At 38.7% G+C, this 25,811-nt stretch overlaps 2 protein-coding genes across 2 annotated transcripts; one reads left to right on the top strand and one right to left on the bottom strand.

The window, feature by feature from the left end:
• Positions 1–7,298: 7,298 nt before the first annotated feature.
• NDUFS1 (NADH:ubiquinone oxidoreductase core subunit S1) lies at positions 7,299–20,878 on the bottom strand. The gene is made up of 19 exons (XM_082763449.1): positions 20,722–20,878; positions 20,409–20,538; positions 20,092–20,183; positions 18,805–18,912; positions 17,624–17,700; positions 17,451–17,532; positions 17,224–17,354; positions 16,671–16,856; positions 16,096–16,230; positions 15,606–15,720; positions 14,450–14,595; positions 13,689–13,817; positions 12,387–12,516; positions 11,747–11,907; positions 9,904–10,058; positions 9,136–9,311; positions 8,244–8,378; positions 7,959–8,031; positions 7,299–7,651 (listed from the first exon to the last, which is right to left on the bottom strand). Exons 2-19 carry the CDS (start codon positions 20,461–20,463, stop codon positions 7,560–7,562), a joined length of 2,178 nt encoding a protein of 725 aa, XP_082619575.1. The 5' UTR covers positions 20,464–20,538; positions 20,722–20,878; the 3' UTR covers positions 7,299–7,559.
• Positions 20,879–21,203: 325 nt separating this feature from the next.
• On the top strand, positions 21,204–24,940 carry EEF1B2 (eukaryotic translation elongation factor 1 beta 2). The gene is made up of 6 exons (XM_082763450.1): positions 21,204–21,361; positions 21,554–21,676; positions 22,927–23,050; positions 23,410–23,476; positions 24,214–24,339; positions 24,751–24,940. Exons 1-6 carry the CDS (start codon positions 21,282–21,284, stop codon positions 24,903–24,905), a joined length of 675 nt encoding a protein of 224 aa, XP_082619576.1. The 5' UTR covers positions 21,204–21,281; the 3' UTR covers positions 24,906–24,940.
• The last annotated feature ends 871 nt before the right edge of the window (positions 24,941–25,811 follow it).

Here is a 25,811-nt window from a genome sequence, read left to right as displayed (position 1 = left end):
ATGGCCAAAAACAATTTTTTTTTTAATCATTTATATGACTTTTTATTTAAAATAAAAATAAAATACAAAGGCATGAGGCTTAAAGAGATAATTTTCTTTATAACGAAATAAGATCAGCTTTCTGGGAGAAAAAAAAAAAAAAAAAAAAGAAGGTATGGTCATTTTTTTTTAACTTTTATTTTTCTTTAAACATTAAAAAAATGTATCTTTTTTCCTATAATTTAAAATGTAGATAAGTTTTTATCGTTGTTGATTGATAGTTCTAAAAATTAATGTACAAGTGTGAAGTTGGTATAACTTTTTTGGTGCTGCTGCTCTCAGTAGAACAACTGAAATTGATGTGGGACTGGTTGGTAGAACTGTGTCGTTATGTCTTCTCTCTCGAGGCATTGTAAATAAAACTGAATGTACAGGTAGGAAAAAAGCTCTTAATTTTTTTTTTTTTTTTGGGGGGTGGGGGTCGTGTAAAAAAGCCTTGGGGGATTTAATGCAAGTGAGTGGAGCCTGTGATATATATCTTAAAAATTCTGCAAATCTGTCGTAAATTTAGCATTGTCTGCCCTTCAGTATGGGATGTGAAAAATAGAGCTCAGAAAAAAATTGGAGGTAATAATTGAATTTTCTTTTTAATATTTTCAAAGCACTTTATAGCCTTCTAAAAATCTGTTTTGGTTCTTTTTAAGTTACTGTTTTGATTTGGGGGCTTTGTTCCTGATATTTATGAATAGCATTATTCCTGACTTCTTTCTTACAGAGTTGAGAAATGTTATTAATTTATACTACAATACCTTGTAATGCAGAATGGTCGTTGTGTTTTTCTTTTTTGCAGAAGCCTTTATTAAATTGTTAAAAATGTATGGAAAGCTGTCAAAATAATGTGAGATGCCACTGTATCCATAGGTGAAGACACTGATCACTGTGTTCAGCAGACCTATGATAATATTGCTTGGAATAGGGTTATACTCAGCCCTGTACAGGGATGAACTGCTAAAATATCTATTTATTTCTCCTGAAAGAAGATAAAATAATCAGAAAACTAATGAGCTATATGAGCTAATGAGCATGAAAAAATGCATTTAATTTTTTTTTCCATTGTAAAAATTAGTCAGGTGGTATAGGCTAATTGAACTGCAATCAGACTGAAGTCATGTGAATGAAGGTATTGAATTTTTATCACTTCCTCCCTTGCCTCTGTCAGATCTGAAATATATTGCATTATCTCAATTACTGTAAACTTTTATTTAAAGATATATGTTTTTTTCTGAATTTAGATACATTCCCTTATGAAAACATGCATTGTAAGTTGCCTTGCTAGTATTGTGAGCGTAGTTTGTGTGTTTATAGTGGCATTTTCATTTAGATAAATTATTTTGAATTAAAATATAATTAAAAGTCAGTTGGTCTGTGCATCAAACTGCATATTTTTGCTCGACTGGATTATTTTTTTTTTAAAGATTATGGTTGGTCCAATTAGCGTACTTAAATAATGCTGAGTGTTGCATTCTGTGGAGTTAACTGCAAAGGTTTTTTTAATCATATTATTAATTTATTAAATGCATTATTCTGCTCTGACACTAGGAAAAAATAGTAATAACCAAATGCATTGCTCCTACATCTTATTTAAAAAGTTTGTGTAGAAGGCCACATAAGGAGGGCACTTCATAATCTTACCAGTCATGATTGTGTTGTTTGAACCATGACATGTAATGATTATTTTTGTAGGATATTTAAACAAAAATACTTTACAATTTTATATTTAAAATTCACTACAGGAGTGATAGGGATTGCAAATGTTGCTCATGATCTGGATGATTTAAAAAAAACAAAAAAAAAAACAAAAAAAAAAACAACCTTGAAATATTACAAATAATTGATCTCCTGTGCCAATGGATTCAGAAATCCAACAAATGCAGCATAAGCTAATATTTCCTTTTATTCTAGAAAAAAAGTAAAGGACCAAATTCTCAGACCCCAGTTTTTCAAATGCTTGGAGGCCTGATTAATAATTGAAAGGTGTTTGAAGAATTACTCAATACTTACTTGCATAAAACTCTTATGAGGTCATTAGAATACAGAATTCAAGTTTCTGCACTGTTTTTTGAAAAGAATTGCCACTTCTAAGTAGATCAGTAGTTTAGTGTAACTCAGATGTAAGTTTGTTCTCTTTATTGCACAGTTAAGAAAATTTTAGTGTTTTAGAGAGAGGCGTAACACAAACAACTGATCTGTACTGAGACTTCTGAGAACGCCCATAGAGCACACTGAGGACTCTTTAAAAATGGGACACAGATGATACAATGTGTTAGAGAAAAGGCTATGAAAGCACTTGAGAATCCAACTACAGAGACAATATTAAACCCTTTCTTTGGCTTATGTACTTGACTTCGCGGGTACTGACTTTAATCGGATTACGTGCATGCCTAAATTTAAACATGCATCATAGTAGCATTACACATTTTGGTGACATCCTGAGATCTGTTTGATGTGTGTAAATTGCAAAACCAGAAGCTTAATGCTAAAGAGAAACATTTTGAATCTAATTTGTAATAGGAAAATTGGAAAGGGATGTTTTTGAGTGTCTTTTTCTAGGAAAAACAAAACAAAATGCACAACTCTTTAAGGAGGATAAAGAGGAAAAAATCACTAGATCTTAAATACATGGACTGTTGTGTAATTATTCAACAGAGAAATGAATATCTCCACACTATGTACAGAGGAATTTATTTAACACAACTTTATTTGCCTGAGAGAATTCAAAATATTTACTTTTTAGCTACTTGCTAAAAATTGCAAATATTATTTTATTTGTTTTTATTTGCTCACAACAAAATGTTACACTAACACTTCAAAGGAGCAAATTCTATTAGTTCTAGTAATGTAGAATCTTAAATATCTAAAATATTTTTTATGGACAAGACTCGTAACTTGTGAGTCGCATAATTTTGACAGACTGGTTCAGCACTCTGGAATTATTTTAGAGAAGAAAATTGATGTCCATGGCTCCTGTACCAGGACAGCGTGTGACCCCAAAGCCAGAAACATTCCCTGTGCAAAATGCAGACGCGAATTCTGGAGATTTCATTTCCTCGTTACAGACTAGGTCTGCGTGGCCAAACCCCTGGACCAACCGCTCCAGCCAGTAGACATGCTCTGTGCTTGAGCACGGAGTGGTCAAAGAAAATTAATGTTCCCTAAATCACTAGTTCCTAGCTAATGAGGCATACTTTGCTGATGTGCCTCACTAGTATTAATAGTGAGACAGAGGGCAGCATCATAGCGAATAAGCTTTGTGAGTCTAATAAAAGAAATGGAATAAATGCTTTAGGTTGTAGACCAGTTATTGGAGGAGGCCGCTTCAAAACGGAAGTTTTGACTCTCTCCCAAAGTTATATGCATTCCAAATGCAGACCTCTAGCACCTCTGGAGCTTGGCTTAGACTTGGTGCACATAGTGAAGGTCTTAGCTTTTCAGCAAACAGCGTTATGATATTGGTGGGGTGGTATTACTGCTTGACAGACACATAGGTTCTGAGGAAACGGTTCCAGTGTCTTTAAATGCTTGTGAAAGTGATCAGCAATGTATTTAAAATACATGAGAGTATTGGAAAGGGGAGGAACAATTCTGGGCGGATTGTTAGAGATTTTCATGCACAGAGCCACACTTATGTATAAGATTTTGTCTTTAGGAGTTTAAACACTGATGAGGAAAAAAAAATCTGATAAGATCCATTCATCTTAGTTAGACCTTGAGCAGCAGTTTTACGTAGTGTTGGTTTATTTAATTGTGGTGAGTTCTGGAGTCAAGATATCCACAGGACAAACCATTCGCAGAGCTAAGTCATTTTGCTTTACTTCCTTTAGTCATAAATGCTAGCAAAGCCACACAAAGTACAGATGACTATCCTTGTTTTTCAGTCTTAGGATCCACATTAAAGCTTATTGGAGCAATGGGAATTTTACTGCGGATTTCAGTAGGAGTAAGGTTGCGGGAGTATTTAACCAGTTGGGAGCAGACTTGCTAGCATGGTAATGTAATTAAATGATAGTGAACTGAACTGAAAATAGTAATTAACTAAGACTTTACTAATCTATTAATTATCAATGTGTATTTTAATCTGCATTAAATAAATGGTATTGTCTCCTGAATCACAGCAAAGACAAAATAACGCGACTATCAGTGATAGGAATGTTGTCCAGAGTACATTGCAGGCATCTGTGGAGATTTCTTTAAATAGAAGACAAATTAATGGAATAAACTGTCCCAGCAGAATGCTCTAATACAGTCCTATTTGACTAGGAAGCCCACTGTTAATTGAAAGTATACTACTGTATTTTTACTTGTCTATCAATATTTCAGTAACTGTAACCGTGGCGGTTAAGAAGCTACACGCTTTGTTAGCAGACCTTCTTTCAGTTATTCACTTACATTCAGGTTATGGCAGGTCTTGGTCATCTCTGCAAATTGGACAGAGGAGAATTCCCACTGCGTACCAAATCAGCGATCTGTTAGTCTTCTGACAGTTACCTGTATAAGATGCTTCAAAAAAGCTGTGGAATATCCCATGATGGATAACTGGGAAATGAAAAGCATGTAGGAAAGGATTTTTCAAACAGTTTAGCTAACATCAAAGCATGAGGCTTAATTAGTTCCTAGGGTCATGAGATCCCAGTGGATTTTGAAAAAAATTATATGTTAAGCTCTTTGGTTTTAGTATGTTTCTTTTTGATGTTTGTTTCTCATCTCTGATCTCTTTCAAACATAGACACAGATGTAACAGAAGGTGACAAGAAAGAATGAAAGTGTTTCTTTGAGATACTGGTTGCGTTTATCAAAAATGTTGAATTAGCATTAGAGTGCTGGGATGTCTCTACCAACCAGTATTTCTCAGTAGACCAAGAGGCCTTACCAGGTAAATACAGCACAGCGTTAGGTGCTGTGGTAGAATGAATGTTTGCATGCAGCCAGAGAAAAATATTTATTAACAGCATTTAGCGTAGGAGGCTTTGCAGATTATGGAGTCACTCATAAAGAGTTTAATTTGCCAGGTTTTAGGTACGTCTCATGACTGCATGGGAAGCCCCTCTACTGTGGGGAGTTTTGAATACCCAGACACTTCAGGACACATTGCTGACAACATCCCCTCAGTTAACATGCATCACAGTAAAACTTCTTTTGGATAAAACATTACACAATGAAGAGGACTGTGATTTGTACTTGTCCTCAGTGTTTTGTTTTTGGACAAGAAATTTCCTTGTGACTCTGTAAATTTAATTGCTTCTTTCCCCATGGTACCTTGCCTCATTGACATTATGTGCAGATAGCTGCAGGAGATAAATTACATATGTATTAGTGGTTTGTTTGTTTGTTTGTTTTTGTTTCTAAACAGGAATTACTTCATTAGGCAAGACAACTTTTCTGTTATCTCTGAGAGCTTACCCCACAGAAAGTGTTCTTGTACTCCTGATAACAGCTTGTGTTGTCATTGAAGTCAGCTTCCAGGTGCTCTCCCTTAATCACTTACTACTTTATATATAAATTTCCTATGATGGTAGTCACAGTTAAGCTTTCTTCTATCAGCTTGCTTGTTAACACCTTTTCTGTTCATGTCATTTGTGCTCTGACAGAGTCAATCTTTCTGCCCTTCATCACTGAAGGAAATACCTATTTAAATGAGATCACAAGAACAAAACATGGTCATTAAGAGGCTGTTGCGTTTTAGGAGAGGATGTTTTGGCTTAGCCCTTCATTGCTGTATTTTATGAGGTGAAGTGTCTTGGGACAGGGATAGAGATGAGGTTTTGTTACTTTTCTCTTCGGATTAAGGCTGATGTTAGGCTGCTGCTCAGTATGATTTCAACAGTAACATACAGCACATCCCCATACCAAAGATTCTTGCAAGACAGTGGCTGCTGTTGGTCTCAGATTGAGGCACTGATCCCAAATTTTTCCCTTCCTGGGGAAATGCTACAGACACTTCCTTCTCTGCCCTTAGCTACACTTGAATATACGTTTGAAAATGAGGCAGTTACAACTATTTTTATGAACGGCCTATTTTTTTGGCTGTTTCAAAGTCTTGCTGAGAGCACACTTCAGTTTGACTCGACTTTCCATTTGGGACCACTTTTTTTCAGTCAAAGCAGCTCAGTGAATTGCCTAGAATGTAAAGTGTCCCTCTGGAATTACAGGGATATCTCTGGGAGCTGCTGGTGCTTCTGGGAAGGTGGATATTGAATGCTTGGTTGGTGTGGTGTTTTTTTGTTTGTTTTAAATCACACTTCAGACTTGTGCTTAATAGGGCTTCACCTTGAGTTAACACACCCTTTTCCTGTCTCTCCACAACCCTCTACTGAAGACAGGGCTAAGTAAAGGCAAGGTTTAATTAAATTGGGGTTAATTGCATGAATATAAGAGCTATGTTTGTGTAGCGCTACACTAAGAGAAGAGGGGGCTTAGTGGTTAAACCCATCCATCTCTCCCAGACACGTGATTGTTCTTTCTCAGGCTGTCTATACTGGCAACAGAGTACAGGAAAAAGGAAAAAAAAACTTTCTAATTTCTGTCTTTGAGGTTTTAAGAATTCTATAGCAGCATTCGCATGCATTTAATATTATTCTACACTGGAAAAATATAGATTTTCCTCTTTAAAAGGAAAAAAATGTTGTTTTTTCTTCAAGTTGGAAATGATGGCTTCGTGAGTGTTCCAGCCTGCATGATTTCTAGAAGGATTACTTTAAACCTATTACCTTAGTATTTCATTGAGGGAGTAGCTAGCCTTCTTCCAAGCTTACAATATCCAACATTACAGAGCAGAGACTCACTGTTCTGAAGTCATTCTAACACTTCAAAAAGAAAGCCCACAGCCCCCTCCCCCACTTTGCTATAAAAAGAGCAGTCCACACAGAAACCATACTGAGATCTTTCCTCCCTGTACTTGTACTGGTGTATCTGAAGGCCTTTATCTTTTGCTAAATTTTAAGAACTGTTTAGTATTACAAAGCTGTGTGAAAACCACTTGCTCTTTTTCATGACATAAAAATGAGTTGTATTCTCGAGTAGTTTCTGAACTGCAGCTAAACAGAGAAACATACAAATATCTAGGGCAGGGGTAGGTGAATACTGACACAAACCAGGTATGTTTGACTCAAAAGAGGGACAACTTGTTCTGAAAGTGCATGACAAAAATAGCACGTTCACACCCTCAGCAGCATTTAAAATAATTGAATGCTCTGGAAGAAAGATGCTGATTCTGAGTTTTTCTCCTGCAAGAAGCATGAGCTATATGAATTACATAGGTAACAAACTGTTTAATATTATAATTTATTTGTATACAATCATCGTGTACTCTGCCTCTAGGTACAGTAAGTTGAATGCTGCACGTTGTCTCCAGCCACAACAACAGTCCTATATTAATGGGACTACTTGAACTGATGAAAATGTGGAAAGAGAAATACCACTGCCTAGCAAATAGATTTTTTTGGAAAAAAAAAAAAAGTAGCCATCACAGTTGTTAACTGCAGTAAATACTTGGATGAAGTTGGTAGCAGTTTGATAGTAACTAACTAGCAGCTGGCTGGCTCTTCCACTGCATGAGCACCTTCAACAACTGCTTTCACACACTTGGCCATAGTCTGGGATGCTCTACTGATTGAATCTGGAAAGGAAAAAAATAAAACACTTTTGTGTAAACTGTTGATTTTCAGCATATACCGTTACACACAGACAATATAAGAGATTTAGTACAGGACTGCATACAGATACAATATAGAAAAACACTTAGCTGAAAGTACAGCCTTATGGTTTATGCAAATTCCATATAATTTTATCAGAAAATCATGTTTGAAGAAAAAGATAAATCCTACAGATCTTAGTGGAAAGCTTCAAATACCTCAAAAATCACACTGTAGAGCAAAGTATAATGTATTGGTGATTTTGGATTGGAAAGGCCTTACTATACATACCTGTCATATAGAAATCTTTTATTGTGAGCTGTGGTGGAACAAGAGGATCAGCAAGAAGCTGCTGCTTCACTAACTGTGGCAGGAAAATTAAAAAAAAAAAAAAAAAAAAAAGGTCAGCCAGCTGTATGATAGGAACTCGGTACAAAAGTATCTGTTCAGTGAAGTTTGCATTCACTATTCAGTGCAGACCGAGGTATGTTTACAATACTATGTATGAAGAAGGCCCATTCCTTTAAAAAGCATCAGGCTACGTAGATCAAGCTTACATGCTTTGCTTTTGATTACCTTTGATAATTCATTTGCCTGCTTGAAGTAGTTAGCCTCTTCCACATCATCGTATCGGACCAGATTAGGAGATACTTCTTCTAAACGCTTCCGTATCTGATCAAGGTTTTCATAAGGCAGGGTCATACCAGCCATCTAAGAGATTCACAGAAAGAAATGCCATCAAGTCTAGGTGTTTAATACATAGTTTTTTTCAATTACCAATCCACTAACACACCTAAAGTGAAAAATCAGGAAAAATCTACACTTCTGAACACATAAGCAATTATAATGTGCAAACTAAAGCAAATTTGCAATATTCTGTTGGGCTTTTGATGCCTACAGTTAAAATTACCCTCTTTATTAAAAAAAAAAAAAAAAAAAAAGTTAGGCTTGTTTGCTACACAAAGGAAAAAAGACAAAAAGTACTTTTCTCCTTCCATATAGATAATCTCATTTGTACTTTCCCTTGCTTACCACCAAATATGATAAATTGATGCAATTATTAATGCATCATGTTTCCAGTGACTTGTAAGCATGTATTTGATCCTGTCTGATACCAAATCCTGTCTTAAGCGTTGTTTTCTTTCTAAAATTCAAGGAACTAACTATCCTCCCACCAGTTTGTTCTAAAGTGCTTTGTGAAGACCAGCAGAATTTGCAGACAAAGCTTCAGCCATTATGCATTCCAATAGCAAGCAGCAACTACAACATTAGTGCTAGCTCCAAAAGGTAAACAGTATAATTTAACTCACAGAATTATGTAAGGATTCAATACAAAACACTACTACTTAAGACTACAAGTGTGCATTTCTCTGAAAATGTACCTCATTTTGGAAACACTTTTCAATATGAAAGGAACTTAACCACTCACTATACTTTTATTAGAAGCAATTTATAGCAGAAATGGTACCTCAGAGACAGCTCTAATAATTCTCCAGTCTTCCCTTGCCATCCCAGGTGGTGTTACTGCTACTCTTGTCTGCTGGGCCCTACCTTCAGTGTTCACATATGTGGCTGCCTTCTCTGTATATGCTGCTCCTGGGAGGATAACATCAGCCATGGGAGCTCCCACATCCCCATGATGTCCTAAATAGATGGACAAAGGAAACAGTAAAAACCATATAAGACATAAGTTAGTCAAATTAAAGAGGAATGCCTTACTAAGGCAATACAGAATTTCCATGTTCCCAGAAAAAAAAAAAAAAAAGTTTGAGGTTCACTTAAAGAGCGACATAAAGCCTATTAGGCTGATTGCTCTGTTTTTTCATGCCAACGGGGGAAAATGAACAGCCAGCAAGCCGTGGTTAAATGTGGTTCAGCCTCTGTAGTTATTCAGCTTTGGGGGAACTTCTGGAACAAGGATGCTTAGTGAATTAAGGTAATACCATGTTTTGGTAAGATAGAACAGCTGGGAACCAACACACTTTTGTCTGCCAGGTTTGAAGCTATGCTCCAAACTATTCTATATTCCCACATTAGTCATCAACGTTTTCTTATTTTTACCTAAGAAAATAGATAACCAGTATCTCAGTTGTTACTTGGAAGTTTCATTTCATGGCAGAAAATAAAGGCCGTAATTTATGAAAGGGACAGATATGTTTGTAAGAGTATAACACTGTTAAGGCGTTCTCTCCAGCTTTTAGATGGTAATATTTCTAAAGTTACATCTACTAATTACCTTGATAGATGATAAAGCAATCCTTTGGCAAATCCTGCCGTGTTATACAACCCGAATCTGCTCCCAAGAGGTACAATACTTTAGGAGGATTCTTCCTAATTGCTTCCACTCCTGGTTTGAAACCCAGATCCAAAGCAGCTACCTGGCTTGCAACCCTGTAGGAACAAACATATTGTAACTGCAGGTTATTTCAGAATTCTCCCTCTCCCATCAGAACAGGCTTAATTTCTTTTGACCAAATATTTTTTTTGGAGTGACATTTTTTTGGAGTGTCTGTAACATTAATAGGACAAAAATGAAGCTTAAAGGCAGCTGAGAATTTTGAAAAAAAAAATCAATAGAATATTAGGTTGATTTTGCTTTTTGACTAACTGATGCTGTCTTCTTTGGGGAATCTCACCTATTTATGATGGGATAGCAAAATAAAGGTAGGCATTACAGGTGAGGGCCTAGAGGCAGACAGCTCGCTTGTCATTTAGAACACCAAGGTTCACATTTTGGCCATGAACTGAGCTCAGCAGGATTTTAATTTAGGGCACTCACATGGTAGATGAAAGACTAATTACTAGCCCATCCGCCACTCCGAAGCATCTTAAGTCCACCATTCCATTGCTATTCATTTACTCACACACACAAAACGTTTTAAAAGAATTAAATCATCATTCTTGTTTTCCAGCAGTCTCTTTCTTTTCCAAAGAAACAGCTTTGCATAATCCTACATAATCAGGTGCCAGGTTTGTGATTATATGTAAAAGAAAAAGTTACCTCTGTAGAGTACAGATCTTTCAATTTTACTGTTGCAGTAAGTAAATCAAAAAAGAAATGTTTTTCCTTTCATACAGAATAATGATTTTTTAAACCTATTAGTGTCCCTCAATCAATTTTGAGTTTGGCTTCTAAAAACAACCAAGTGTGACTTTTACACCTTTTGAGTCCTTTGCTCCTTATGTTTTTCTGATACAATCAACAATACAGGTTCTATCATGTTAAATTTCTTTTTACACTTAAGGCAGATAGATAGCACACCAAGAGCATAAAATTCTTGATAGTATGAAAGACTGGCAAGCCACATATGAAAAAGGTATTGTGCATGTTCTTTAACGAATCAACACCTTCATATTAAATGTTCCGGTTTCAACAGTGGGGTTTCACATTCAGGTTTTCTTCAGAGGACCAAACCTCGTTCTCTCTATACTAGTTTTACATCAACAAAGCAGCTTTTGGCAGGACTTTGTGTCTCCAAATCTGAGAACAACTGTATTTGCTGCAATCATTTTTCCTTTATAGAAGTTGTCAACTTGACAGAGTTTTAAGAAGAGTGGGCAATGACTGTCACAGAAGAAGCTTGCCTATCAAAAGGAGTAATAGTACTCGAAAAGCTTTAAAGCACACCAGCCACTCAGTTAAGATGCTGCACAATATAAGGAATCTTATAAAAACCACATTACTTAAATATAATTGTCATTTTGTTTTTCTCCCTCTAGATAAAAAAAAATCATTTACTTAGCAAGTGACACTGGTGTCACTGTCTTTTACTGGGCACTATGGTATGATATTAAGCTCTTTTGTATTCTGAACCTCTAAACTTAAGCATTTAATTCTGCATTTAAAAATAATAGAATAAGAGAATCTAATATAATCTCATTAAGACCCTGAAAAGTTTGCGAGGTCAAGAAACCCATTTTTACTAATAAGTTTCTGCTAATTATATTCCCTGCAGGTCTTAACCGGGTAAGGTGCTTGTGTATACATAAAGAAATATACGCACATCTATTACGGTAACTTGTGTAAGGCCCAGCATTAAGTGAATTAAAATGGCTCTGAAAAAAGCTTTAAAGCAAACCTGTGAAGGATGTTCATGACTTTCCAATCAGAACCAACACCACTTTTAGTCCTGGCGTTTTGTGCAATGGTGGAAACTGCAGCATGGATAGCTGCTCCATCGCTGCGCTGCAACGCTGCACTACCTACCACCACCACTGGCTTTTTGGCCTGGTCGAGGACCTGTTAAGAATCAAGACATGAATTCTAAGGCTCTGAAGACAACTCTTGGTGCAGATAATATAATAAATCCTATAATTTCTACAGAAGTCTGCATACAAAAGTACAGTTCTGGAATGGTCATTGTTTCGTGTAGAGATAAACCCAAGAGAAATGACTGTAACAGTAAGCTACTTTGTCAGTACTGAACTATACTCTTGATAATCAGACACCTAAGTGGAAACAGCAGTGACTGAAACAGCCTGTTCCACATCAATAAATATTTCAGGAGTATCCTGCACTGGAAAGTTTTACAAACTTGAATATATTAAACAGTTCACACACACTTGGTGCTCACCAATCATTACCTCATCTCTGCATTTGATTAAAAGCAAATAACCCCATATACAATGTGGTACTTCTGATCAAATCTGTCTCTGCAAGGAATCTAGGTTATTAAATTTACCTGGACTGTAATAGTCACATTCTTAAGTTGTGCATACCTTGCAGAACGCATGTTTTCCAGAAGCAATGTCCTGTAGTATTTGCGGAGACTCTCCTAGATGATCGTATGTGTAGGTCAAATTCACGGGAGAGCCAACAAGGGCCACATGCAAGTCATTGTGAAGCCAGCTGAAAACACAGCAAACATTTTATAACATCAAAAGGAATACAGTTTCAGTCAACCAAGCCTGCTAATGTAATTTCCCCAAATAGGACAAATTCTTTCAAAGCAGTTTAAATGTCATTTACTATTTTCGTAACACATAGCTTAGTATTATTTTGACTGTTAGGCAAGCTCATGGTTTTTAGATATATTTCTCTGTGTACATTCTGGAACCAGTGCTGCAGTACACTTTATAGGAGAAGTATATGACTCAGTCCCTTTCTCCCTCAAACTTTTGCCAGTTCAGTAGAAAAAGGATGCACAAAATGAAGTGCTACACCTTTCAGCCATCTTTTACAGTTTTAGGCAAACACAAACAAAACAAACACCTACAGCTAATATTAAGTTTATTCTTTTGTTTAATTCCTGATCGCCTTAAAATTTAAATTAAAATGATTTGTACAGGGGAGCATTTTGAGTTTGACAATGCTCACAATTTTAGAAATCCAGTTATTTCACACAAAAACCTATCAGGTTATAAATTTCTCATTTATTGCAGCTTCTCATAGTAGTTTTATAACAGACAAGTCTTTCATAAATTTAAATGCATCTTTCTTTTCCCCTCAACATTTTAAGGTTGTCATTGTTTAAAATTGTGTATTTTGGAAAATCCCTGAACATTTGGTAGGACAGCATTTTTTTAAACCTCAGTTACCTCCTGCTGACGTGTCTTGTTAAAGATGAATTAGCAGTGTTCAAAAGTTTGGAAAATGGCCACATTACTTACCAGAGAAAACATTAATCTTGAATTACTGCTTCTAAATCAGCAAGTCTGATGTGTTATAACAAGAATACAAAAAACAGCAAACTGATACTGAAAACTGTTCTTAAAAATATGCTTTAACAAATGTCTGAAAGATAGAAAGTCTGAAGTGTCTACATTACCTAACAAAGGAATAAATAAGTGTATGGACCTGCATAAAATGTCAGTGAGAATGAACAAAATACAGCTTACACACTACAGGGAGAAGAACTGTGCTTTGTCTACAGGTCACCATCCCCCTTTCCTAAAAGGGTGAACAAAATTCCCCGAGTCCACCTGGATGAATGCTCTCAACTTACTGCCTGCGGCTCCAACCAAGCATTGTGCCAAATCCAGATGCATTTGAATGCTCATTCACCACTAAGGGATACATACCTCTTTCGAATTCTAGCATTAAAAAGCGGTGCCTCAAAGCGTGGATTGGTGCCAACCAGGAGAAGGACATCTGCTTCCTCCACTCCAGCAATCTTGGTATTAAGCAGGTAGTTAGAGCGTAAATCTGTGCTATAGCAAAGTGATAAAAGAATGAAAGAAGCAAGGCAATGAAAATTCAGTACAAGGAAGAAAAAAACAAATAAGTGAGAAATAAAGATTCTAGATCACAAAATATGTTTTCATGTCAGGAAGAGAAATAATTTTTTTTTTGGATCTGAATTACTAATCCAAATACTATCAAAAGCTTCTCTCTTTCCTGAATATGAAACAGCAAAACATTAAAAGAATTACAACATAGGTATTTTCTACGTTCACAGTTATTATCAGCCTTCACAAATTCCCATCTGTTATTACACAGCTTAAAAGACTGCAATGTCCTGTGGTTTCCACAAAACTAAATAGAACTAGAATGACTGAATTATCAAACTTTTTATAAGAGTATAAAGCTAGCTTGCAGTAGTCTATTGCTGAACTGGAGCAGCCTCTATATATATAAAGCAAACAAATCTTGCTGTAGTGGAGACTTTTGCCTCCACAGTCAATAAATACTCTATAAATGAACATTGGAAACTCATACAGAACTTGCTAATACATAGGCAGTTACTATCCTTGACTCTTTCAACATCTTACCATAAACTTTCCAGTCTGTGAGTCAGCTCATTAATACAGTAATTAGGGACAAACTTTCCCTGCATTCTTACCCAGCTCCATCAGTAGGGAAGATCTCTTCAGTGCAGAGCGTATCACTATTTACTCTATTCAGCAAGTCTTTTAGAGCTATTAGTGCTTCCGCATCCACCAGTCCTCCTACAATTGCTGCTACATCCTTACCTTCAACAGCCTGTAGCTGGAAAGACAAAAGGTATAAATGTGAACAAAAGAAACCACTGAAATGAATTCCCTTTGGACTTGGTAAATGTTTGTTATGTTAGGATGAGCCAAAGCCAACTGTGCAATCTGCTAGCCTGGAGTAACACAAAGTAATCGGCAGTATCTGACTTCCGCAAGGCAGCAATTCCAGCTCCTTCAGAACTCACAGCTAAAGCAAACAACAGCTCCTTATGCTATGCAGATCTCTCTTGGTTGAATTATTGTTCAGATGTGGCTGATTTTTATTTGGTGTGGCGAGGTTAGGCAGACTGGTTAATGCTTTTATTTTAATGAAGCCACAGTATAGACAGAAAACAAACTTCCAAAAGACAAGCTCAGGTAGTAAACTCAAAAGATATTGTCTGAGAAGCAATAGCTTTCATAACAAACCCTGCTACTGTACCACTGGGAAAAATATCCTTGAGGAAAGTTCAATTACAGTTATTCAATTCTACTTTATCCCACATAAAATTTTTAATCAAAATCCAGAGCAGTCATGCAGCACTTCATTTGAGCACCAGAATCAATCACTGCTGAGAGAAAGCAATGAGGCAAGCACAATTCAGATAAGTAATACAGAATTAATGGCTTTGATGGCAAAAGTGTTGATAGCACAATTTCAATAAATTTACAGATTCTGATAGATCAGAGTAATTCAAGAAAGTCACTTTCTCCTGGATTTCTGAAGTAGTTTAGCTTCCTATTTAAATAAAAGTAATTTCTCTCCTAATACCCTAAATTATGCGCTGCCTGCGTGTTCCTGAAATAATGATAAGACAAAGTTCTTCAGATGGTCTAATCCACAAAATAATAAACCATATTCAAAAGATAAGAGATTTAACTGGAAATAAAATGGAAGCCAAATTTTCCCTACTAACCTTAAGGAAAAAAGCCCTTTCCTATATGGCTGTTTTCCTATTAATTCATTTTAATATGCCCAGCTTTAGAAATTAATTTTACAATACATATATTGAAAATTATTCTTACCACACCAGCAACACGAGTTAACACATCCTCCCATGAGGCATAAACAAACAGTCCTTTCTCATTTTTGATCATTGGCTGAGTAAGTCTCTGACGCTTCAGACCATCATAAGCAAACCTGAGTGAACACCACTAATATTAGTAAAGAGCAAAGACAAGGATAATTGTGTTTACTAAATATTTTGTAGGTTTGTGCTTTTTTTAAAGAGCTTGCAACAATTAGAAAAAAGCACAACAAATATTTCCTCCAAAAATCCAATTTTCTCAAAAACATGCAAAAAAATCTGACAATTTTGGGGAGAAAAAGAGGCTACAAAAATGAAAATATTACATAAGCCAATAGCATCAATTATCATATTAAACCTATTTTTTTTAACCAATTACACTTAATTGTACCTTCACAATAGTAACAATGGAATTCAGAAATCAGCACTTCTGTCCACATTTATGATTCTGTACATGTTGCACACATGTGCGAACACCTCCCACTCACCTTGTTTTGTCAGATATCCATTCCTCATTGATATCTTCATGCAGCCTTGGCAAAATTCTCATCACTTCTCCAGTTCTTGTGCTTACTACAATGTTGCTTCCAAGTGCATCAAGAACATCAATTGACTCTACCTTTCTGTTTAGGAGAATAAGTAAACCATTTTCGGTTTTCTATATACCACCAGCAGCAAACTGCTCAACAACATTTATAAAAAAAAAAAAAAAAAAAGGTGCTATAGGTTTAGCTTCAGATAAAGTTAAGAGCTTAGTTTCACAGATATTTAATATCCTCAACAACTACTGAGTTAACAAATTTGAATTTTACTTTATACACATTTTTTCTAATACGCAATCAGCGTAACCTACAAGATCAGCAGTATAGTTTACACACTATACTTCACAAATTATAATATCTTTCCTTTCTGGAATGATTTTTGAGTCAATAACAGAATTTGTGTTAGATTAAATCAGAGAAAGCCCTTGGTATCAGGGATGGAGTGATGGGTGCATTCTTAGATGAAGTATGGTAAGAAAAAGAGAGAAAGCTGCATCTTCAATGTGAGTTGAAATACACACCTTGTCTCCCATGGGCGCGCAGTAAAGGCATACGGCTTGGAGGTCAGAGCACCAACTGGACAGATGTCAATAATATTTCCTGATAACTCAGACATGAACATTTTTTCAACATAGGTGCCAACTTGCATATCATTTCCTCTTCCGGTTGTTCCCAAGTCATCTACCCCTGCAACCTCACTAGCAAATCTGGTAGACACAGAAGGAATGAAAAACAAATCTGGAATGTACAACAACAACGTGGCACATTTTTCAACTCTTATTTTCTGAAGATAAATAAACAAATCTCGCAACTACAGCTGAGGACATCGCCAGTTCTGCCTCACAGAATCCTGACTTTGTTTTCGTGTTTCGGCCATCTCTACTTCCTATATGACAGCTGTCTGGTAGCTCTGGGAAACCAGTTATCAGTCCCTAGCAGAATAAAATTCTTAAGCACAATCAGAAAATAAATTAAGTTTGACTACCCCTTATGTTACTTTCACAAGTAATAAGTTAATACATATACCCTTGCTCAGTATCCCTCAGAATCCAGTGAAAAAATAAAGGACGTTACCTGATACATCGAGTGCACTGTATACACCGAGTCATGATCGTTTTGACTAATGGGCCAATGTTCTTGTCCTCAACAGCACGTTTACCCTCTCTAAATCTACTCCTATCACTGCCAAACATCATCGATTGATCCTAGAATAGACAGAAAACAAATGTATCCAGGCTGCTGGAGAGCACCTAAGGCAAGAATATAAATGCATGTCTACACAATTTAATTGGATGTTTTACCTGTAAGTCACATTCTCCACCCTGATCACAGATAGGACAGTCCAATGGGTGATTTGCCAGCAGGAACTCCATTACACCCTCCCTGTTGAGTTCAGGAATACAGTTAATGTTAGCTTTATACCCTTTACCAGATAGTACAAGTAATCAGCTACAGGAGGCTAAAAGAAAGGTACCTTGCTTTCCTGGACTTCTCAGAATTTGTTAGTATGTTCCAGCCCTTCATAACTGGCATGGCACAAGCAGCTACTGGCTGCAATCATCACAAAAAGCAGGAGTGAGCACAACATATTTCTTCCCGGTATGGGCAGAAATCCCTGCCTCCCCCCACAACATTCTTACATAGGCATCTGTTATTAGTTTAATATGTTGCAGAAATTAAAAGGTATCTGCAAAGGAATAAAAAGAGGAGCGAACCAATACACAGCCACTAGAAGTCATACTTAGTAAATAGTTGATGCAAAGTTGATGATTTTGAAAACCTCTAGTAGTGAAGTTCAGAGCATGCATCATTCATTTACTGGGTATTTATTTGTACACAGCATTTCCCAAGAGTCTTAGAGTAAGTTTTTCCCCAAGATTACTGCAAGATTAATAAAAACTCCTGCTCAGAAAATGAATCCCTCCTACTTTTCTCTCACTTCGTGACATTGACTATCGTGACTTCAATCTTTAGTGATGATTGAACATTTCCAGAAATGCAAAGCTCACACTATTGAACTCAAGTTGAGGTAAGCTAGAAAGCTTTACATGTGTGTGTATTTAAAGGTGTAATCCAAGACTGATCTCTAAAAGAATGCCTTAACTATCCAAACAGACTTCTTAGAACACCACTGCTGAAGACAGTATACAATCATGATTACTATTTCACAGCAGATTTCATTGATACAAATTGCATTAAAATACTGAGTAATAAGTAACTGCAACCTCCATGTAGCTAGAAAAAAGCTGCGAATGCTAATCTCACAGCTGCATTCAAACATTATCTGAAATTTACTACTTGTGTAACATCAACTGAAAATCTGCAACTGAAGCCTTAACTACAGAACATAAAAACATATCCAACTAAAAATACACAGCTATCAAATGCTCATCTCCAGTAGCAGGATAATCCATAAGAAACTGAGTGACTTTGATCCATAGGTCTAAAAGTAGACAATTACTATGGTCCAGCATCATACTTCACCTTAACGCATATAAGACACAGAGATGAAATTAAATGCAGAAGGGAAAGACCTGCTTGCAGCAGTTGAATTACAGCGATTTGTGTACTAATAGTGCAGAAAATTATTTATATGATAAAAGCAGGCCCTAAGCACAGCAGAAAATTGTAATTCCTATGAAACACATACAATACCTTTGGAGCTTTCTCTATTTCCACAAGACACATCCTGCAGTTTCCAGCAACAGAGAGACGATCGTGGTAACAAAACCGAGGTATCTGTATTCCAGCCTTTTCACAGGCCTACAAAGAAAGAAACAAAGGAAAATTCCATTTGAGTGAGATCTTTCACTTCCACCTCAAAAAAATTAGTGGAATTTTTCAAGGAATAGCAGTTTTAATGCTCAGGAATACGGTGCATTCAACCTTTCAACTTACGTTGACTAAACTTTTAACTTTCATAGGAACAAATTTAAAAAAATTGTTGTCAAGCAGAAATACATAAGGTTATTAACTATATTTTTTCCACAATGCATAATTGAGGAAATGCAAATTGACTTTTCTTCATTCTTTCCTTTCCGCAAAGAACAGAGAGAATTATTTTTAGTAGATAGGACACCAAAAGTAAAAATCATTTTTAAGGAAAGCATGCACTATTTGAACAAAAGCACATAAAAGAGGAAATTTGGAAAAATATAAAAGAAACAAGGGGCATAATGACTTCAGATAATTCAACAACAAGGACACTCTCCATGAAGGTCAATCTTCAACCTTAGTAGAACCCCAAGGCCGAAGAAACATTCTTCCATGCTGGGTCTGAAGAGGGGACAGGAGGACAGATAGAAGAGACTTCCAGAGAACAGGGAAAGGCTTTTCTTGTGTAGAAGCACCCTGTCTAATGGGATCAATGCTATAGCACTAGCTTCATCTGCCAGGTGAAAAACACAGAATTCAGTAATTGGGTATGGGCTACCACTTCGAGATCAGCAAAGCACACTCTGGTTAAAAATAAATAAATAAAAAGACCTAACTTTTCTGATGATTTCTACCAAAAAAAGTTACCACGTGTAAGCACAAATAGCTAACAAGAAAAAAAAAAAAGCATAATTTAAGAAAACATTACACTAGACTCCAGCTGGGGGTGTTCTAAAACCCAGCTGAGTTAGTAACTCCTATCCAAAGGTGCAATTTCGACTAGAACTTAACTAAGTCTGCTATTGTACTGCTTAAGCTTTGCAGTTTGGATTCAAGCTGTATGGATCTCCTTTCACACAGCTACGACAGATGCTTCTCTATCAAATCCTGAACTCCTCCTGAAGGATCTGCACCCACACAAAACGTCACTACAGTAAGTTTTCACACCCCTACAGAACTTCAAGAAGCAAACAAAGAGGATTTTTGCTACTGAGAATCTGTGACACCACCAAGAAGTGAGACGGGGGGCGGGTCCAAGAAAAAATGTAGGCGTGCCATTGCCCACACCTGAAGTACTGTGGTGCCCGGGTTCACCAACACAGGCTGACCGTCCACAAACACCTCTATTTGGTTGCTGGCTGCCGTGGTAGTTGTACGTCCTGAAAAAAAAACACATGGAAAAGGTAAATATAAATAAATAAGCGTCTGTCAAGTGCTGCTAGAGGCAAACTGTCAGCCCCCACGCTCCCCATTACACCCCGTTACCCTCAGTTATACACCACGGATATAACTCCAAGCGTAAAATGCACAATATAAAACCCCAGAGCTGCAGACGAAGCACCCATACGTGCCCTGCAGTAAGCCCAACACCCACACGCACTTACCAGACGCTCCTGAGGCGCGGGCCAGGGCCCTGCGGACGGCGGGCAGGCGGAACATGGCGCTGGGCAGGGCAGGCGCCGCGGTCGCTGTCGCTGTCCCTGTCGCTGTCGCTGTCCCTGCAGCCGCTGGGCTCTACAAACAAGCAGAGCACACGGGCCGCCGAGCCCGGGGTCACCTTGGGGCCGCCCCCGCCGCGCCTCTCGCCCGCAGCCCCCGGCCGCCCGCCAGGGGAGGCAGAGCCCGGCCCGGCCCCGGCCCCGGCCCCGCTCCCCCCGTGAGGCGGCGCCGCGGCCCCCGCCGCGCCCCGGCCGTTACCTGCTCGGAGGCCGCCGGGCCTTCCCCCCGCAGCCCCTATGGCGGCCGCTTCGGCTCTTTCCGCCGCCGCTTCGGCTCTTTCCGCTGCCGCCTCGGCAATGTCCGTGACGCGCACGCTCGGCGATCTCCGAAGCTGGAGGGTTCGGGTGTTTCCGCCGCCCCCCGCCGAGCCCTCTCGGCCGCCGTCACGCATGCGCGCGCCGCCTTCGGACGTGCTCGCCCCCTTCCGCTGCCACCCGGGAGGCGGGGGGGGAGGGGTCAGGACGTGGAAGGGTAAATTTCTTTTTTAAGGCCTCAAAGCGCCCCGGGGCCGCCCGTAGCGTGAAGCGCCTCGCTGCCATCCCCCCTCCCCTCTGAGTCTCAGCCCCTGCGCGCCCCGCGCCGCGGCGGCGCAAACCCCGCCAGGGACTCTTTTACCGTCCCTCCGCGCGGAAGCGTAAGCGCGCGTTTGAAGCGGCGGAGGGATTCCCAACACTATATAAGGCGGGCGCAGGGGGCGCCGGACCTCTTTGCGCGGCGGCGCGGCCGAGGGTGCGGGCGTGGGGCGCGCCGCTGCCGCCATGGGCTTCGGGGACCTCAAGTCCGCCGCCGGCCTCCGGGTCCTCAACGATTTCCTGGCCGATAAGAGCTACATCGAGGGGTGAGGGCGGCCGGGCTGCCGCGGGCGTGCCGGGAACCGGGGGGGGGGCCTCGGGCCGCGGGGGGGCGCTGGGCCCGCGGGCCTGTGCTGCGCGGCCTGCGGCGGCTGGGGCTGGGGCTGCCCCGGCGCCGTCCTGCCCGCGGCCGTGGCTGGGCGTGAGGAGAGGGGCTAACCGCGGCTTGCTTCCCGCAGGTATGTGCCGTCCCAGGCCGACATAGCCGTCTTTGAAGCCATCGGTGCCCCGCCTCCCGCAGAACTGTACCATGCCCTTCGGTGGTACAACCACATCAAGTCGTACGAGAAGCAAAAAGCGAGGTATGGGTAAAGCGGGGAGCGAAGCCGGGCGCCAACAGGCCTAGGAAGCGCTGCGTTTGGTTTAGAGGGGTTAAACAAAATCGTGCTTTTCGCCAGTACCACGTGGGCTTTTCTGTTAGCGTTGGAGCAGGAACAGCGCTAGAAGCTGAGCAGACCTCTTCTGTCAGTACGTTACACGGGTCACTTCGAATTTCAGGAAGCTGAATTTGCCTTTGAACGTTTGCTGACACTTTCAGTTTCTGTGACTTGAAGTTCTAGGAAAGGCTCGAGTTGCGTTGCTGCCTATTACCACAGATAACTGCTGAAAGCTGAAATTTCTTACCAGTAATCTTACATGGGTCTGAAGACAAACATACAAATAGTAGATGACAAAGCATTTTTTAATCCCAGCAAATTAAGCTAAATCAAAGATTTGCAATGCAAAAGCCCATATGAAGAAGGGAAACCATAAAAGCAAATGTTATCTTTTCTCTTTTTTAGAGATTTTAGTGTTCATGAAAGGTGCTGTATTGACATCCATGGAGACTGCAGGCCTCTCTAAAAAGGTACAGCATAGGTAGTGTCAGTTGTTACACTGCCTCCTTTATGTGCCTCAGTCCTGTTGTTGAGGGAGTTTTTGTAAAGTTGGGTAGCTTGATCAGTGGATTTTTGAAGCCATCTTAACTCTAAATGGGACTGAGATTATAAACTTGCTTGAAAAAGTCCATTCTATGGAAAACACTAAAAGTTACTGAAAGCTAAAGCTGGTTTTACAACATTTGTAACAGCAGTTCACAGTAACAATAGACTATGGGCTTAGAGTGAGACTACAACACTGTGAGCTCTAGGACATTAATTCATGGGATTTTGGCCCCACATATACTGTCAACGTGTTTACTGTTACTGTTAATTTTTAAATAAAAATATATTTAGAAGTTCATAACATTCTACACAGGATACATACTAAATATATTATTCCATTATAAAAGGTTTTTCTATCCCTACACTCACACAGGGCAGCACAATTGTGCAGGATCCATCACTGCTTAGACATGTTTTGACTATAGGATTTGCTGTAGTTTCAACTAGTGTATTTTCAGGAGTATTGGCAATCGTTTTGGGGGATTTCTGTTTTCAAGTAGCAGGATTAATGTGTTTTTAGTTCTTAACCATGTTCTTTTGCTATGAATGTGCTTGTCGGTTCACTGATAAATTGGCAGTATTTGAACTGACATGTGAGAAGCTTCTTAACACCTGCTGTTTCCCTTCAGTTTGCCAGGAGTAAAGAAGGCTTTGGGGAAATACGGTCCTGCTGATGTTGAGGACACAACAGGTGCAGCCACAGACAGCAAAGATGATGATGACATTGATCTTTTTGGATCTGATGATGAAGAGGTACTAGTGACTTGTGATTTTTTTTTTTATAATTTCCTGTATTTGCAAATTCTTGCCTTACTAGTTTTGGTCACTGTAATTTGTGACCTCGATAACGGATCCTGCTCAGGATCCTCAAATTCTTCTATCTTTGCATAATACAGAATTTTGAAAGATAAAAATTCTGGGTTAGAAAGGTATGTGTTCTGATGGGATGAAATGTTTGACTGGTTCCATGATGAATAAAACAAAATCACCATCTTTCGGCTGACAGTTGTGATGATTTGTTTTTTTTCCTGAGTAGATGCCAGTCAATCTGGTAGTGATTTAAAGATCGGGGTTTTGGTGCTTTTCTATGACTTTGTATTTCTCTTTTTCAGGAAAGTGAAGAAGCAAAGAAACTGAGGGAAGAACGTCTGGCCCAGTATGAATCTAAGAAATCCAAAAGTATGTCTGTGAAGTGCTTTTTAACTCTTTATGCTGGGGTTAGTTTTTATGCATTTGAACAGGATGGCTAAAAACATAGTTGTAATTGATAAACTTGACTGTAGCGAGACGCAAGTAATTGTCTTTACTTGAGTTGTCTGTCAACTTTGCCTTTCCCATAGCAAATCACTAAACCTGAGCATAGTTTTTGTCCTGGCTATTATACTTCTGTTTGTCTTAAAAAGACTGGGCTTTCTCTATATAAAGACAAACCCAGGATTTTATCTGATTTACACCAGTTTTACATCTGTTGTAAATATGTCTGCATGGGAGTCTCTGCAGGTTACTGTAAGAAAGCTGAGTTTTTAAAGGAAAGGCTGTAAGATGCAAGTCCTCCACAGTTACTGGTCTGAAACTGTTAGGTACTGTAGCAGTTGCAGTATTCCCTCTGTGGAAAATAAACTGTTACCTAGCATTAAGCTCCTTCTCAGACTCTCCGAGAAGGACTTCCTATGTAACAAACAGTGTTAGCTTGCTAATGTTTATTTTCTTTTGAGTATTTTTTTTAAAATATACACCTATATCTTAAACATTGGGATATGTATGTCTTAAGTTCTCCTCACATGTATGTTGGTGCAGGAGGCCTGCCTGATGAAACAGGAAAAGTTAGTCTTTTAAAGCTAGTTTTGTAAGTGTATTAATGAGTTTTTCGAAATTTCTTAGCTGTTGATGGTGATTCTCTTCTCTTTTTCCTCCAGAGCCAGCCGTTGTTGCCAAATCATCAATCTTGCTTGATGTGAAGCCCTGGGATGATGAGACAGACATGGCCAAACTAGAGGAGTGTGTTCGAAGCATTCAAGCAGATGGCTTGGTCTGGGGATCTTGTAAGTAGGACAAAATTCAACACAGGGAGAGGGAGATAGCATCGTAACAAACCACACTATATGAATAGGTAGCACTGTGGTCACTGTTTGCCTGTGAAAATGCAGGCAGTTATAACAGTGAACGAATTGCCATGCTACAGTACATGTAGCTTGAGCTGTGTATGTGTGGTGTTTGAACTAGCACCCTCCAAATAGCAAACGGATGTTTCTCTGCAGAATCTCACTTCAGTGATAATACAAATGGGGTAGTCAAAAAGGTGTAGTAGTACAGCAGCCAGGTTAAGATTCAAATACTAATCACACCTTTTGAAGCAGCTTGTGATGAGTGCTATTAGCCAGTTAAATCTTTGGTTTGCAATTGAAGTTCTACCAATCAGATTATTAAATGTTTTTTTTTGTTTTGTTTTTCAGCCAAGCTTGTACCAGTTGGCTATGGTATCAAAAAGCTCCAGATTCAGTGTGTTGTTGAAGATGATAAGGTTGGAACAGATATGCTGGAAGAAAGAATAACAGCTTTTGAAGATTATGTACAATCAATGGATGTAGCTGCTTTCAATAAGATTTAAATCTGATATATCTAGAATAAATGTAATTGCAAAAACTGGGCTGTGTCTGTGGTTAATTCAATCATAGAACCATAGAATGCTTTGGGTTGGGAGGGACCTTAGAGATGATCTAAATTCCAACCTACTGGCATGGGCAGGGACACCTTCCACTGGAGCAGGCTGCCCAAAGCCTTGAACACTTCCAGGGATGGGGCATCCACAGCTTCTCTGGGCAAACTGTTCCAGTGTCTCACCACTCTTCATAGTAAAGAATTTCTTCCTACTATCTAAATCTACCTTCTTTTAGTAATCCAGATTATTAATGTAAAACTTGGCTGGCAGGTAAAGTAGAAGGTAAAATTGAATTTCAAGATTGCTCCAGCACCATAGTACCCTAAACCAAGAGTAGAGGAGATAGGAAGCTTATGTTCACCATTAATCTAGACTTCTATTCAGCATTTTAAACAGGAATATAAATTTTGTTTCAAAATATTGGTGAATAACCAAATAGTTGTATGGTGGATCTTTGTTTCTTAAAGCTAAAATTTAGCTTTTGCTAAGGGAATGGAGACAAGTTGAAGGAAATGGAAGACTTCAATGCACTGATGGTGATGTGAAATTGAAAATAGATTTATCTGAACTGATACTGCCACAGTAACTTTCCACCACCTGTTGTGTGACTTTGGACTTCTTTCCTCTCAAGCATTTAAAAAAAATCAAAATTATTCCAATTTTTGCATCGTTTTCAGGGCTTCTTAATTAGTACAGAAAATAAGGATATTGATAAAATGGCGATAACTTCCTGTTTTCATATTCCAAAGACCTGGTGCATCTGCACCTCACACATCACAGACAATCACTTGGTGAGCCTGAGGAGCAGGGCTGTGATCCGTGGAAGGTGCTATTAACTTACTGGCGACTAGGGGG

This window comes from Aythya marila, assembly GCF_965140915.1.
Source record: "Aythya marila genome assembly, chromosome: 6".
NCBI classification, from domain to species: domain Eukaryota; kingdom Metazoa; phylum Chordata; class Aves; order Anseriformes; family Anatidae; genus Aythya; species Aythya marila.
The sequence above is the reverse complement of the archived record's forward strand: the minus strand, read 5'-3'. Positions and strand labels throughout refer to the sequence as shown.

What these genes read in the sequence shown, in the direction of transcription:
- NDUFS1 (XM_082763449.1), bottom strand. Translation starts at nt 20,463, where the DNA reads ATGTTCCGCCTGCCCGCCGTCCGCAGGGCCCTGGCCCGCGCCTCAGGA. An exon ending in AATGCTAGAATTCGAAAGAG is followed by an intron (nt 12,517 to 13,688) that starts GTATGTATCCCT and finishes CTGTGTTTTCAG; the next exon opens with CTGGCTTCACAATGACTTGC. An exon ending in AAAAGATTTCTATATGACAG is followed by an intron (nt 7,652 to 7,958) that starts GTATGTATAGTA and finishes TTTCCTTTCCAG; the next exon opens with ATTCAATCAGTAGAGCATCC.
- EEF1B2 (XM_082763450.1), top strand. Translation starts at nt 21,282, where the DNA reads ATGGGCTTCGGGGACCTCAAGTCCGCCGCCGGCCTCCGGGTCCTCAAC. An exon ending in TTGGATCTGATGATGAAGAG is followed by an intron (nt 23,051 to 23,409) that starts GTACTAGTGACT and finishes TCTCTTTTTCAG; the next exon opens with GAAAGTGAAGAAGCAAAGAA. An exon ending in TGAATCTAAGAAATCCAAAA is followed by an intron (nt 23,477 to 24,213) that starts GTATGTCTGTGA and finishes TTTTTCCTCCAG; the next exon opens with AGCCAGCCGTTGTTGCCAAA.